The 15525-nt window shown below is 47.6% G+C and overlaps 1 protein-coding gene across 4 annotated transcripts in view; it reads left to right on the forward strand.

Annotated features, from left to right (window-relative positions):
• FEZ1 (fasciculation and elongation protein zeta 1) overlaps nucleotides 1-15525 on the forward strand; it is a 50267-nt gene that overhangs the window by 16735 nt on the left and 18007 nt on the right. For 2 of the 4 annotated variants that reach the window (XM_066639536.1, XM_066639537.1), the window contains exons 3-4: nucleotides 371-470; nucleotides 14132-14218. In XM_066639536.1, the coding sequence (XP_066495633.1) occupies nucleotides 371-470; nucleotides 14132-14218 (187 nt within the window). The remainder of the gene's footprint in view (nucleotides 1-370; nucleotides 471-14131; nucleotides 14219-15525) is intronic. The other 2 variants (XM_066639538.1, XM_066639540.1) reach the window with 1 other exon arrangement.

The raw sequence follows: 15525 nt of genomic DNA on the forward strand, positions 1-15525 counted from the left end.
TAGTCTTTCGAAACTGAAGGTTGCCAACCATCTCTCTGTACTGAACACTATCTCCCGATCTTGTCTGATCTCTGAAGCTAAGCAGGGTCAGGCCTGGTTAGTACTTGGATGGGAGACCGCCTGGGAATGCTGGGTGCTGTAGGCTTCTACCATAGTCTTTCAAGACTGAAGGTTGCCAACCAAGCAGAACAGTCTGTTGTGGGTACATTGTGAGATCGTTCAAGTGAACCAAACGTGGTGGCTTTGTTGTCTCCATTGTATGTTACGGTCTCTTTTGAGCTCGTCCTGCTGCGAAAATCACCCTGCGGCGAGACCCCCCTGTTGCCAAGGCAGCTTTCCCTATTAACAACATCTTCCCTTTTTTTTCCAGGGTTTGGGATGCCCTCACAGACAATTACATCCCATCCATCACTGAGGACTGGCGGGATCCTAACATTGAGGCGCTAAACGGCAACATCTCGGACACAGAGGTACATGCCTGGATTGCATTTCCTCCTCTTCTTCCTCTCCCCCCCTTTAAATTTACATAAGCATTTGCAGGCTACTGTGTTTGAAACATGGCTGAGGGGGAAAGAGTAATTAAGCCACTGCACGAATGCACGCAGAATTAGAAGAACTGGCCGCCATTCCGTCAAGCAAGTCCAATAGAATGTGAGAATGGTGCGCTTGTCGGCTAGTGGGGCAGTTTTGGCCAACAATGTTTGGACTGAGATCATCAGCCCTTAGTAATGGAGCGGCATGTGCAACGGGGGGAGGGGGGAACTGAGTGGAACAGCCTGTTGTGGGTATGTAAAGGGGCACATTGTCATCCAGGCCGTTGTTTGCACCGAGATTGACATTGACGATGTTTGTACCGCCTTCTGCCCTGACACATTTGGGACAAAAGCATTGCCGGCTTCCTGAACAATGGTGACTGTGAGGGATGAAGAATACCCATCATAGAGCACTGCAGGGAATCAACCGAATCCTTGTGCATCTGGGGCTTTGTTGAAAGGCTAGAGGAAGGACTATTGGGCTACTCTGAGGCCCCGAGATGTTCTCCTTTTGAAAATAAATCTCCTGTAAAAGAAGAGCAAGATGGGTCAGAACTGACTTTCTAGATGAGTATATTGGGAATAAGGTTCTGTGTGAGACTGATGTCCACTTTCTCTGACGCTGGAGAATTCTGAAATAAGGAACCTTATTTGTTGTCGTACCAGCTAATAGTTTTCTTAAATGAAGGGCAAAGGTTTAATGCCGCAGGTGAATTAAAGCTTTTGCAGAGGGAGAGAAGGAAGATGTTATCTGATGGCCCTGAATGACGCTTGGACAAAGAGCCAGCCCATCTATAAGGTCTACGGGCAACCCAATCCTAAGCAATAGCTATTGCGCAGACTTGACAGACACTGTGTTGGGTTTTTCAGCCCAACATGGAATTCAGGATATGGCGGAGCTATTTCGCCAGTCCCACCCTCCTCTTGCCCGGTTTCTCTCCCTGCACTGTGCTAGGGCTAGTGCTAGCACTGGGAGAATTTAGGATTGGGCCCTAAAGCAGCTGTCTCGGGTGGAAAAGTGTCATCACTTGCCTCTGTTAGCCTGCCACCGCTGCTGTTCCTCCTTTTGCTCTCTTGGATTTTGAAAAAGAAGAGGGGAACTGAGTGAAGGGGAAGTGTGAAGGACAAGAGAGAGGAGGGCTCAGCTCCTAATTTCTTTTTCCGCATTCTGCTTGCTCCCCAGACTCTCAGCTAGGCTGGCCTTTATAAATAGGGAATGAGCTGTTTGCTACCCTTTGACCTTTCCCAGGAAGCGGGCACCATGGGGGGGCAGTGTTTGCATGCCTGTGCATGAACCAGGATGTGTGTGTGTGGAGGGGGGAGGGTCAAAGTGCCTTGCTGGGAGCCCTACTGCAGGGTTAGCCACAGGACCCCTGTAATCTGGCACCAGTTTAGCTAATTGATCGCTTGCCTTACTTCTGGCATGAAATCTTTGCATGATTTCCATTTCAAGAAAAAAATTAGGAGAGGAATCATTTAACTTCCCCTTCCTGCACCACCCCCACCGGCAACCCAAATAAAGAGCTGGTGTGCTGGCTTTGCAAGCTGACGAATGGCAAATTGCTGCTGTGTTACTTTGCTCAGTCCACAATAACTTATTAGTTCTTAAATTATTAACGGGCTTGCTGGAGTGAGGATCTAATTTGATCAGGCCAGGAAGCGTGAACGACAGATGGCAGCTGGAGTTGGCCTTCAGCGGGCAATGGAAGCCTTTGGCTGATCCAGGATTTGCCCACCTCCCAGTGCTTATGCCGTTCTGGAAGTTTTGGGGTGGGGGGTCTTGAAAGCCGCCGTCATCCATTGGGCAATGCTCAGAGCTTGGGGCCTACCAATTATGTGCGTGCCACAGCATACCCCTGATGACTTCTGGCAGGTCAGGGTTGTTCCAACTGTGAGGCTGACTCAGGGCCTAATCCTATCCAACTTTCCAGCACCGGTGCAGCCACAATGCAGCCCCAAGGTAAGGGAACAAATATTCCCATACCTTGAGGACCCCTCTGTGACTGCCTCTCCACCACAGGATGCAGTGCATGCCCCATTGGCACGGCTGCACTGACACTGGAAAATTGGATAGGATTGGGTCCTGAGGCAGTTGCCACAAGCGGTGAATTGCTGGGAGGGCACCTGCTGCTCATTGCTCATCCTCCCACTCCCTGGATTCTAAAAGGAAGAGCTGCATAGAGCACAATAGAAAGTGTGGTGGGAAAGAGAGTGGTGGGCTAGAGTGTCAGAGACTCTCTAGGCCACCTCTCTCCTCTCCTCCACAGTTCCTCTTCTGCTGTGCCATGTTATTTCAAATGCAGGGCAGGTCTGCTTATGAGGCTAAGTGAAGAGGCCATTTTGAGGGGCGGTCTGGAGGGGGAGGCAGCAAAATGGGACATTTGAACCCTGCCTGGTGCCTCCCCCTGGCCTTTTCACCAAGCTACTGCCCTGCCTGGTTGGTCTCCTTCCAGGGGAACAATCATGAAGAGGATTAACTACATAGACACCCCCACTTCTTCCCTCACTGTCTCCTTTTCTGACGCCTTTGCCCACCTCCTTCAAAAACAGTGGTGAGTGGCAAGCCCGAGTGAACCAGTCTGGAGAGGCAGTGATGGGGAACTGACTCACGAGCAGACAGGATGTTCCTGTTTGGACCAATCTGTCCAGTTCTAGCCCAGGGAGATTAAACAGATGCCTCCCCGATCTCATCAGGGTAGTTGGCACTCTCTGTGAATTAAGGCTATCGATTTCCTACTGCCATTCCGTATGACAGACCACTACGATTTAATTAATGACCTTCCCATCCTAGTTCAACCTGATGCATGCTCCTGAAATCAGGGACTTTGTTGTCATTAATCAAGTGAAAATCACTCTTTCAGGCCTTCTGTGGGGCTTGGCGCATGTTGTTTTATATATAACACTAGTCACCAGCATTTTCAGACCGGTAACAAACCTTGAATCCTCATCTGTAACGTGGGATCCTCCTTCTCTCTCTGTCCCTGTCTCTCTCTCTGGTTTCCCACATTCATGTTGGTTTTTCTTCTTTCCTCTTAATTTTCTCTTGCATGCTGCCTCTCGCTCTTTCAACTGGCTTATTTTAAAAATTAAATGGTGGCTTCTTCATCAAGTGTGCATTGTTCAACATCCTTTCTGCCGTACAATGTATAAGGCTGACCCAAGATGACCTGAGGACCAAATACTGCCTTCCCTGATCTGGTAGCACATCAGCTGTCTCTTCCGTGTTTCTCCTCCTCCTTCCTCCCTGGATGTGAAAAGGAAGAGGAAAATGGTGTAGAAGATGAAGTGTGGTGGGCTCTGGTAGTCTACCCCACCACTCACCTCTCCGCCATACTGCCTCTTTTGCTTTATTCCCAGCTTTCTTGTTGAATCCAGGAATTAAGAGGAGGAGGAGGAGGAAATTGGGCAGGTAGAGGCAAGTACCTGCCATCTTGTGGCATCCACCTAGTCAACCTCATGAGCAGACTGGCCCTGAATGTGAGTACAAGTCATGTTCTTACTTACCCCAGATCTCCATGGATGGGCTGAGACTTGGTTGACTCCGTTTTGAGTAGCAAAAACACACATTTTTTTGTGATTAGTACGTACTCGAGTTACACATATTTTTGAACCCAGAAGTTACTCTTGACTCACATGCTTTTCTCGGAAACGAGTTTTGACTCGTTGAGTTTCTTAACTCAAGTTGATTGCCCGCCAGCCCTGTTCACTGTGTGTCTCTATGTGCTTGTTTACTTTTTTTTTTTTTTTTTTTTTTGCTGCTTCCAAAAAGAACTCATGGGCAATCCGGAAACCACATTCAAAGCAGCATGAGCAACAGGGTCAGTGAGAGGAGAATGGGTTGACTCAGAAAATGGGGACTGGGGTCATGGAGGGGTGGAAGGATTAAGGCTTCACAAGGCTGGGGGGAGGAACCAGAAGAAGGAGGAGCAGCCCGGGGGAAGGGAGAAGGATGGTTGAAGTGAAGGACTTCAGCACATCGCTGACAGCAGACAGGATGGGAATATCAGGGCAGTGTAAATGAGTAATCTGACACAAACCGCATCCCCATTGTCACCTCCGTTTCTTCCGCAGAGCCGTACCTGACTTGCAGATTCACTCGGTTTTTGAAAAGACTCTGGCTCGAATCATAGTGACTCTAAAAATGGCACTGGACAAGTTGCAAAGGTTGCCCATTGCAACTTGAGTTAGGGGGCGGAGACTTGGGGCTCGACTCAATGGGGGGGGGCAGCTCTGGCACATCCCTGCAGACCTCCTTCCCTCCCTGCCACTGTTAACATCAATGATTTCCACTATGGCTATAAATACTGCATGTTTCTGCTGAAAGTAAAGAGTTTTTTTTTTTGTGCTGATTGCCATTATATCTTATTTATTTTCTTTCTATGATGTTATTTGACCATCCCTTGTCGAGCATTAATCAGGCGGTTATTGAAAATCGGCACTGAACAAGCAAGACTGCAGCTGACAGTGAGGTGGTTTTCGTACGTAAAATGGTCTTGGGCAGAGATGTGTTGGTCTAGGCCAGGGGTGTCCAAAGTTTTTGGCAGGAGGGCCACATCATCTCTCTGACACTGTGTTGGGGTCGGGGAAAAAAGAATTAATTTACATTTCAAATTTGAATAAATTTACATAAATGAATATATTAAAGATGAACTTATACGAATGAATGAAGGTCTTGCAATAGTTCAAGGCCTATAAAAGACCTTGTACAAAGCAAGGCTGGCCTTTCCTTTGCTGCCTCTGCTGCATCACAGACGTGAAACAGCAAGCAGTGGAGGGAGCTCTCATCCCACAGCTCACGCAAGAGGTCAAGCAGTTGGCTTCACACTGAGAGCAGTTGCGTTGGGCCAGTTCGGGCTTCAACAAATCTCTGGAGGGCCAGAGGCTCATTGGAGACTGGGGGCTTCCTGAGGGCCGCATTGAGAGGCCTCAAGGGCCGCATGTGGCCCCAGGGCCGGGGTTTGGGCACCCCTGGTCTAGGCAGACAAAGGTACATTTTGTGAACGCGGGAAGCAGAGTGTGAGTGTCATTTCTGCAAGTGTTACAGAAGGAAGGCAGTATGTGCAGATGAGGCCGGCCCAACTCCACTCATGCTGTGTTTCATGCTGCAGAATCTGTGCATTTCCCTACAAGAGAATGCACGTCAATTAATCTCTCTGTAGGAAAAAGGCATATCTTATGTAATGCATGAAGCTCACAGCATGAGTGTAATTGTGAGCTGGTGGGCTTAGCTCTGGTATATTTTAGATGGGTTTGCAGACACCTGGAAAAGGTGCTGAAGGCAAAATGATCAGGGGGTTGGAGCACCTTTTTTTGCAAGTAGCCTTGTAAAGGCTACAGTGTTTGGGGTTTTTTTTTAGTTTAGAGACAAGGTGACTAAGAAGGGGGTTTGGTAAGAGGTTTATAAAATGATGCATAGGATTGAGAGGTTCCACAGAGAGAAGTTCTGCCTTTCTCATTCCTGTGTACTGTTACCAGCTCCTCCAGGATTGTCAAGAGTCTACAACAGTCTCAGCCAGTGGTGTGGGTACCAACAGTGGTACTTGAAGTGGTATCTGGTGGTACTCGCAGGACCCCTGGATCTCTGCCACGCAGCTGTGAGACCAGGAACATGGCACAACAAACAGCAGTAGGACGCTCACCTTGGTGGGAAGAGCTCTGAAGCATGCTTTTCCATGCTCAAAAGAGCACTCCTGTCCATCCTGAGCCTCTTACTGGTGCTGGTCACATGGCATCTGGCCTCCCAACCCAGAAATAACTTGCGATGATGTTGTTGGTGAACCATGTGAAGTGGTACATCTGAGGACAAAGCTTGAGAAATACTGGTCTACAGCAATTGGCATCAGCCTCCAGGTGACTCCTGAAAGCAATTCTAGAGATTTTAACAGGGCCTTCAGGAATTTCAAACATGTGTTTTTTTTTGGGGGGGGGGGATCCCGGAATAGCTTATGCAGAATTAGCAGCTGTACTTGCAAGGAAAAAACTGTTCTGTAGTTGAGAAACTGCCTTGCTTTGTCCACTGTGAGAAATGAAATGTGGAATCAGATGGGTTTTTGGACTGGAGCAGTAAGGCATTTGGTACATAAGAACAGCCCCACTGGATCAGGCCATAAGCCCATCTAGTCCAGCTTCCTATATCTCACAGCGGCCCACCAAATGCCCCAGGGAGCACACCAGATAGCAAGAGACCTGCATCCTGGTGCCCTCCATTGCATCTGGCATTCTGACATAGCCCATTTCTAAAATCAGGAGGTTGCACATACACATCATGGCTTGTAACCCATAATGGATTTTTCCTCCAGAAACCTGTCCAATCCCCTTTTAAAGGCACCCAGGCCAGGTGCTGTCACCACATCCTGCGGCAAGGAGTTCCACAGACCGACCACACGCTGAGTAAAGAAATATTTTCTTTTGTCTGTCCTAACTCTCCCAACACTCAATTTTTGTGGATGTCCCCTGGTTCTGGTGTCATATGAGAGTGTAAAGAGCACTCTCTATCCACATTCTCCTTCCCATGCATAATTTTGTATGTCCCAGTCATGTCCCCCCTCAGGCGACTCTTTTCTAGGCTGAAGAGACCCAAATGCCGTAGCCTTTCCTCAAAAGGAAGGTGCCCCAACCCAGTAATCATCTTAGTCGCTCTCTTTTGCACTTTTTCCATTTCCACTATGTCCTTTTTGAGATGTGGCGACCAGAACTGGACACAATACTCCAGGTTTGGCCTTACCATCGGTTTGTATAATGGCATTATAATAGCCATTTTGTTCTCAATACCTTTTCTCATGATCCCAAGCATAGAATTGGCCTTCTTCACTGCTGCCACACATTGGGTCGACACTTTCATCAACTTGTCCACCACCACCCCAAGATCTCTCTCCTGATCTGTCACAGACAGCTCAGAACCCATTAGCCTATATGTGAAGTTTTGATTTTTTTTGCCCCAATGTGCATGTTTTTACACTTACTTACATTGAAACGCATCTGCCATTTTGCTGCCCATTCTGCCAGTCTGGAGAGATCCTTCTGGAGCTCCTCACAATCACTTCTGGTCTTCACCACTCTGAAAAGTTTGGTGTCGTCTGCAAACTTTGCCACCTCACTGCTCACCCCTGTCTCCAGGTCATTTATGAAGAGGTTGAAAAGCACCGGTCCCAGGATAGATCCTTGGGGCGCACCGCTTTTCACCTCTCTCCATTGTGAAAATTGCCCATTGACACCCACTCTCTGTTTCCTGGTCTTCAACCAGGTCTCAATCCAGGAGAGGACCTGCCCTCTAATTCCCTGACTGGTAGAATAGGTGGGGGTATGAATAGGTGATGGTGATGATGATGATGATGGAAAAATTCTCCTCAATGAAGCTGCTTCAGTTCTGCAAAGAGTTCTTAAGTAACAGGTAGGGCAGAGCTGTGGTTCAGACAGTGGGTGTAAACGTGATGATATGTTTGGAGAGAAATGTGGGTTTAACCTCTTAAGGTTCAGCATTAGTTAATGAAAATGAGCAGTGCTTCTTCTCGCCTTTGGTGAGATGGTGAGATGGCCTTTGGTGGCAAATATTCCAGAATTGGGTTGTAAATAAGGATTGATCTACATGTCTTTAAAAAGCCATTCAAAGGTATAGCCATGTGAAGCTCTGCCATCCAAATGCAAACAGGACCTCATGCTTGAGTGCTGAACTATGTGGAAAAGCTCCCCATGCACCAAAGACTAGCTCATCAAGCTGAAAGAGTCTCACTTTGCCTTTCCTCAATGCATTAATTTCTATGTGCAGGGTGGCTGACAAAGAAGAGCATTTGAACAATGATTGGGGTGTGTGTGTGTGTGTGTGTGTGTGTGTGTGTGTGTGTGTGTGTGTTCTCAAATGGTGCAGTCTCCGGAGAGCTACACTGGGTGAATTTCTGGTTGTCTAGAGCCACTAAAGACTGAATGGGCCTTTACTGAGCATTATCTGAGGAGAGGACAAAATCTTCAACCAACGATGAATAACTCTCCCCATGATGTAATTCTGGTTTCTGCTGTGGCTTGAATTGTAGCCAGTGGTGCTCACTGACCTTGAAAGTAGCTGAATGGGCACAATCGCTCCTTTCCACAAGACTGGAAAAAATCGTGCTGTCTCTTAGCTGAGAACGCTGGGCAGGCATGGATTGGTCCATGTATCTCCATGTACCTTGGAGATAACGCTTTTAATGGAATGCCTTCTTATTCTTGGGGCTGGTTTCAGAGTTTGGGGGAAGGCAGGGAGAGAGTTTCTTTGTAATTTATTAAAATACTTCCATTCCTGCTCACAACAGTTTAAGAATCGCACAAGCAACCATAAAAATGAGAAAGAGGAAAATAACAAGAGCCACCAAAAATAGAGTGTCATTTGGTGCTGGAGCGGCCGTGCTGGATCCCGTCTTGCATTGGTGCTGGGGCAGCTGTGATCTTTGTGCACTGCACAATCATTTTCACCGCTTGCTTCCAAAATGTCAGTGGCTGAGCAAAACAGGCCTTTAGAGCAAGTGGTTCCCAAACTTTTTAACACCAGGACCCATTTTTTAAAACAACACTCTGTCAAGACCCACCTAGGTTTAGCAGACTTAAAAAAAAAAGATTTAGAAAGAAATAGAATGTTATTTATTTATAAGTAATAATAAACAGGAAAAAGACCCTCAAGCTTTACCTCTCGATATTTACACATGCTTGCGGACTGTGCAGACTGCAGGGCAGTTAGCTGTTACCTTGCAAACTGCAGGAGCTGAGCTCTTTGCAGGGTAATTAGCAGCTACAATATCGGATTTTTCAAAAGCCTCAGGCTTGAGGCAATTAGTTATCTGATCTTTCCATCACCCTTTGGCGATCCCACCAAAAATCAGGTCACGACCCACCAGTGGGTCCAGATCCACAGTTTGGGAACCACTGCTCTATCACGGTCCTAGATGCCAAATGCCAACCCCCTTACTTGATGGTGTGGCAGCCACTGCCATTTCTCCCATTTCCTGGTTTTTTTTAAAAGAAAGAGGACTGTGTGGAAGGGGAAGAAAAGAAAGTGATGGCCAAGGGTATTCTTTCCTCTCCTCCTCACTTCCTCTTCAGCTCTGTTCTCTCTTCCTTTTTGAATCCAGGAAGCTGGAAGAGACAGATGTGTAGAGGTGAATGGTAGGTGCCCCCTCACCCAGTCTCCTAACTGAGGAAGCTGCCACCTCTGGCTTTGTGAATGGGCTAGCCCAGACCATGGTCAAGCATTAGGGCTGTTCACTGGTAGATGATGGGCTAGTGAAGATTGTACAGATGCACGCAGTCCTTAGGGATTTTTCTTTTCTCAGCAGCCAGAAGGTTTGATGAGAATCCTTTTCACAGTTTTGTGGGGGCCGTCCATTTATTCTAGCAGAATCAAGAAAATATTGCAGTGGAACCCTTTAGATCTCAGCCTAGATATCTAATTGCTGCTAATTCATTTATGGTTAACAATAAAGAATCCTGCCCCCTTTGAGATGATATAGGCATATCTTATCAACTGACCGATAAACATGCATCCACGTACCTCATGCGCATTCAAGCCCTTTTCAGGAATGTTCAAAAGATTCTGACTTCTCAAGCCATAGTTATATTGCTCCAGCTTAGTGCTGCAGGGATGGGGTCAGGTTGTGGGGAGTCCTGGAGGCTAACCCCTGCGCTTGGACCTGTATGGAAAGCTTTGTGGCATTGTTGTGTTATAGCCATCCTGCAATAGATGAGCACGTTGCATGTGGTTATGAAAAGAGAAGGTGCTTTGGATAGTTTATTTGCTATATATTTTTCACGTTGTTATACCATATTTCTTCCAAGGAGCTCAGGGTAATGTACATAGCTCTCCTTTTCAGTCAACAGTCAACAAAACCTTTATTAGGCATAAACATTTGATAGATGAAGACTCTGTACAGAAATCGTAGAGAGAGTAGAAACCTAAGTAGTACCCAAATATTACATTTTACATACAAACACGAATTATTTAAAAGACAGAAAACAATCAGTTACTCTGCAGATCTTGCCAAAGATGTAACCTACTCAGTGATTACTTGGTACAGAAAGCTTGGCTCGATTCAGAATACCCAAATTTAGGAACTGTGCGACTGAGAGGGTTGTATGCTCTACATCACCTGCTAGAAGGAATTGAATTATATCTTTCTCAGGCTCTCCTCCTTTTGTCTTCACAACAAGCTGGTGAGGTGATGAGACGGAGAGAGTGGCTGGCCCAAAGTCACCCAGGAAGCTTCATGGCTGACTGGGGATTTGAATCTGCATCTTCCAAGTCTGTATCCAAATCTTGAACCACTACACCATCCCGGCCACCACCCATGCTCACAGTTGAGTTGGGCCTCAGAAATCCTGAATCAGTTGTTTGTTCTGGACTCTTGAATGCCAGTAGAGCAATGGGAGAGAACCTGCCCAACTGGAGGAAGCCAAAGTACTAATCAACCTGCCACAGATTCCTTCCTGTACACTGATGGTTGGCAACCTTCAGTCTCGAAAGACTATGGTATAAGCCTACAGCACCCGGTATTCCCTGGCGGTCTCCCATCCAAGTACTAACCAGGCCTGACCCTGCTTAGCTTCCCAGATCAGACAAGATCGGGAGATAGTGTTCAGTATAGGGAGATGGTTGGCAACCTTCAGTCTCGAAAGACTATGGTATAAGCCTACAGCACCTGGTATTCCCAGGCGGTCTCCCATCCAAGTACTAACCAGGCCTGACCCTGCTTAGCTTCCCAGATCAGACAAGATCAGGCACGTGCAGGGTAACAGTTGCTGCCACTGTTGCTGTACACAGGGCAGAAGGAGCTCCATCTTGCTGCCACCCTCTGTTGCCACCATCCAATCTGAGGGACTTGGGGCAGTGGCATCACTAGGGTTTGCACCATCCAGAGCGGGAGGCCAGTGTGTCACCTCTATGACGGACCCCAAAGCCCCAGGCATGATGGGTATGGTAATGTCTGATCGCCCCACCCCCACTGGTTTTTTAACTATTACTTTTGACAGAACAGAGATGTTTCAATACGGTTTGTTTCATGCGTGCAGTTCCTCGTAGAATGATATATAACATGATGATTTTATTTAAAAAATTTTGGACAGTAGTGGCGTCACCCCCCTTGTGTGTCACTTGGAGCAGCCCCCACCTCCTAATGTGGCCACTGACTCTGGGCTTTATCCCAGGACTTCCAGTAGCTCAGTGTCAACACTGGTGGGGAGAGTGCTCACACTTGGTCCTGGGCCTAGTTCAGTAGCACCCAAATATCCACTGCAGGGTTCAGACAGCTGCCCAGCCTTGTCTAGCATTGTTGCTGGGGCAGTTGTGATCGTTGTGTGCTGTGCAAAGAACACAGGGAACAGCCGGCATCCGATACCGAGATCTACTATTAGTAGGGAATCTTATTGTATAAACCCACAAACGCATGTGCCTCTTTTTAATTTGGAGACTATATAATGTAAACTTGCTTCATACACCTTGATGATTCACCCTTGTACACGGCAGAGAGGACACCGTTTGTGAGTATTAGTCGTGCCTTTAGAAAGACTGGGTCTTAAGAATGCGCTGCACCCTTTTGTAAACTCCACAGCCGCACTCTCTTCCTGTGCCGGAGGGAGCGTTGCGCCATCTCAGCGGCAGGGATGGAGAGGCATCGTTCACATTGGCCGGTGCGGCAGTTCTGTCGGATAAAGTGCTGGGCCCGGTGAAACGGTGATACGAGCAACTATTGATTGCCGCCCTCGGTCAATGTGAAGCGAGAAAGGAAGGGCAGACTTCCTGGCGTTTTGGCTTGAATGAAGCGGGGACTGCAAAGCTGGACGTGGAGCAGGGCTCTCTTGGTAAGAGGAAGGGATTTTACTTGCTTTGTAGAAGTAGGTAACTTGAAGCATTCCGGACAACTTCCACCAACGACGTGGCTGGATGTTCCTTGTGCTGCTAGGCTCTCTGGCTAGCGACCGTTCTGGCTATGGACTTGCGTGAAAGAACTACCCCGAGCATCACTTTCTATGACTTTTCTCTCCACTCTACATCAGGGCTGACTCCACCTCCTGGTGCTTGGGACAATGCGCTAAAAATGCCATTGCAGCCATGACCTGGTGCTGGGCCTGATCGCCTCCTCTGTTGCTCCTGAATTTGCAAAGGAAGTGAGTGGAGCAGACATGCAGAGGAGAGACGATTGATGCTCTATTGATCAATTGATGTTCAATTGGATAAGACAAATTGATCAATAGGATTGGATTTGTTTTCCAATTGGATTGATCAATAGGATTGGATTTGTCTTCCAATTGGATTGATCAATAGGATTGGATTTGTCTTCCAATTGGATTGATCAATAGGATTGGATTTGTCTTCCAATCGCGTGGCTGCATTATTTGAGCTGTGATGACGTAGTCTCTCAAGCCACGCCCATACTTTATAAATACAGCGGGCATTTCCTCTGCCAGCCGTTTGAGGTTCCCGCGCGTGCGCTGAAGCAGCTCCACGGCGCTCTCAAGGTCAGTTCTTTTTCCCGGGGTACTGGGGCTCCCTACTTCCATGTAGTCGCCCCCTTTAGAACAATACTCTTTGTTCTCTTCATCTCCAATCCAATTGGAAGACAAATCCAATCATTGATCAATAGATCAATGCTCTATTGATGCAATTGATGTTGATGCTCTAGCGAGCCGTTCTGTTCTCCTCCCTCTTCCGCTCCATTCTCTTCCTTTACAGAACCAAGCAGTGCGAAGAGAAGTGGCTGGACCCCTTATGAATGTCCCCTATGAATCTACCGCCCCACAAAATCCATCTCAAGTTTGCCTCGGGGATGGTTTGGCACTGCTCAGTCTTGTTCCAGAGCTCAGTCATAGCTGTTTAGTTACCTTTACTAGCTGTCTAGCACAGGGGTTCCCAAACTCCTTATTTACTGCATTGTCTGTGTTGGATCTGGGGCCCGCTGAGGCCAGGACACTGCAGGGTAAAACGGCAGACGACCTGGAAGTCACAAACACATGCTTCCCAATTTGTTGGCCGCGTCGCACCACATTTCTGAAAGCTGCTTCTGGGTCATGTGCACATGTCTGTGTATCATTGGCATCGTCGTGCTGTGCAAGACATACTTTGGGAAACACGGTATGGTGTGACACACACTTTGAGAAACCCGGTGCAATGCGGCCAAAGATGTGGGGAGTGTGTGTGCATGTGCGACCCAGAAGCGACTTCTCGGTCATCTGCTGTTTCACCCTGCAGTGTCCTGGCCTCGACAGGCCCGTGACCCACAGTTTGGGAATCGCTGCTTGAGGGGTCTCTTTGTGATTTGTTTGTGCCACATTTCCCTCTTTTTCCCATCCCCTCAACACTTCCTTCTCACAGATCCTGGGGGAGAAGAGGAAAGAGAACCATCAGAGCATGCTGCATGTGTCGAATCTCGGGGGATGAATCTATTTGGATTTTGTGGATCCTTTCTCACTGCTTCTTTGAACTTCATTTTGTTTTTTCAAGAAACGATATCTGGATACGCCTTTATGGTAGAGATCAGTTTGAGACAAAAAAAAAAGGCAAACGAGAAAAGAGAAAGCAAAGTGGGACCCGTAGCTGCTACTGAATCAGCCTGCGGTTTGGGTTTTTTTTTTCCCTTCAGATCCACGAGAAGGAGGAGGAGGAGCTTAACGAGAAGAGTGAAAATGACTCTGGTATTAACGAGGAGCCTCTACTCACTGCAGATCAGGTACATGTCCCTCGCCTGGCCTTTCCTCTTTGGATGAAGAGACGGTCCAGATAGATTCCTTCCTTCCACTGTCTTACGCAGGGTGGTGCGTTCATGAGGCCAACTGAGCTGGCTGCTTCAGGTGGACGTTTGGCAGAATGTGACTGCTTCTGGTCATCCTGCCACCTTCACCACTCCTCTTCCTATTCCCTACTCCCTGGTTTGGAAGAGGGATACAGAGCAGAAGAAGAAGTGGAGGGAAGAGTGGTGAGGTAGAGTGTCGCACTCCCTCTGAGTTCATTACACAGTTCCTTATCCACGTGGGTAACTAGAAAAAGCAGGATAAATTATGCAAAACAATGAGACTGCAGAGTAAATTATGCAGATTAAGATAAATTGTACATTGGAAGCTGTTGTCTAATGAGCCATCTGGTCCATCTAGCCCAGTGTCGTCTACACTGACTGGCAGACGCTTTTTGGGGTTTCAGCCTAGAATTTTCTCTGGAGATTCCAGGGCTTGAACCCAGGACTTTCGGTAGGCAAAGTACATGCTCTGTCTGTGAGCGATGGTCCTTCCCAAGTGATGATAATTCCCAGGTGTGCATAATTCAAATCAGTTGCAGAATTTTGTTTTTCTTGAATGCACGTGCCTTTTTATGTGGAAGTGTGCATCAAAGGCTTATCTTGGAATATGTCCGATGAAAAGACCATGGCAAGTAGACTGGATACGCCAGTGTGTGGCTGGGATACCTAAATAACACACAGGTAACTAAGAAGGCTAGTAAGGGTTTCCTCTACTGAAGAGACCTTGGGCTAAATTTCACAGCACTGCTTCTTCGTAGCCAGATCCCTGCTTGATGTCCAGAACTGCATGGAAAAGTGCCTCCCTTGTGTGGGTGTCTGAGCAGATCTGATGGGGTGGGGGAGATACAGGGGCTACAGAGGGGGCATAGAGGTGTGGGAAAGATGGGGCAGGATGATGCAAAGGGAAGCACAAGGAAGACGGGTAGGTTACACCAGCAATTTTCAACCGCAAAGGGTCCTCATGTGTGCCACGGGAGTTTGGGGGTGAGTCATTTATTAGTAGGGCCATTGGAGGGTGTGAGCCCTCCCACTGTCAGTGCAGTGTGCCTTGACAATTTTAGCACCTTGTCAGTGTGTTGTGAGATGAAAAAGGTTGTAAATCACTGGGCTAGACTTTTTGCATGCTACAAGGAGATCGTAAGTGGACATGGGCCGGGCTTGTCCCAGTACTTCCTTTTCTTCTCCCCCTGTCTCTGCTTGGCTGGGAGGAACAGTGGTGGCATCGTTCAGGCTACGTAAAGAGG

The sequence above is a fragment of the Tiliqua scincoides genome, chromosome 11 (assembly GCF_035046505.1).
Source record: "Tiliqua scincoides isolate rTilSci1 chromosome 11, rTilSci1.hap2, whole genome shotgun sequence".
Taxonomy (NCBI): Eukaryota; Metazoa; Chordata; class Lepidosauria; order Squamata; family Scincidae; genus Tiliqua; species Tiliqua scincoides.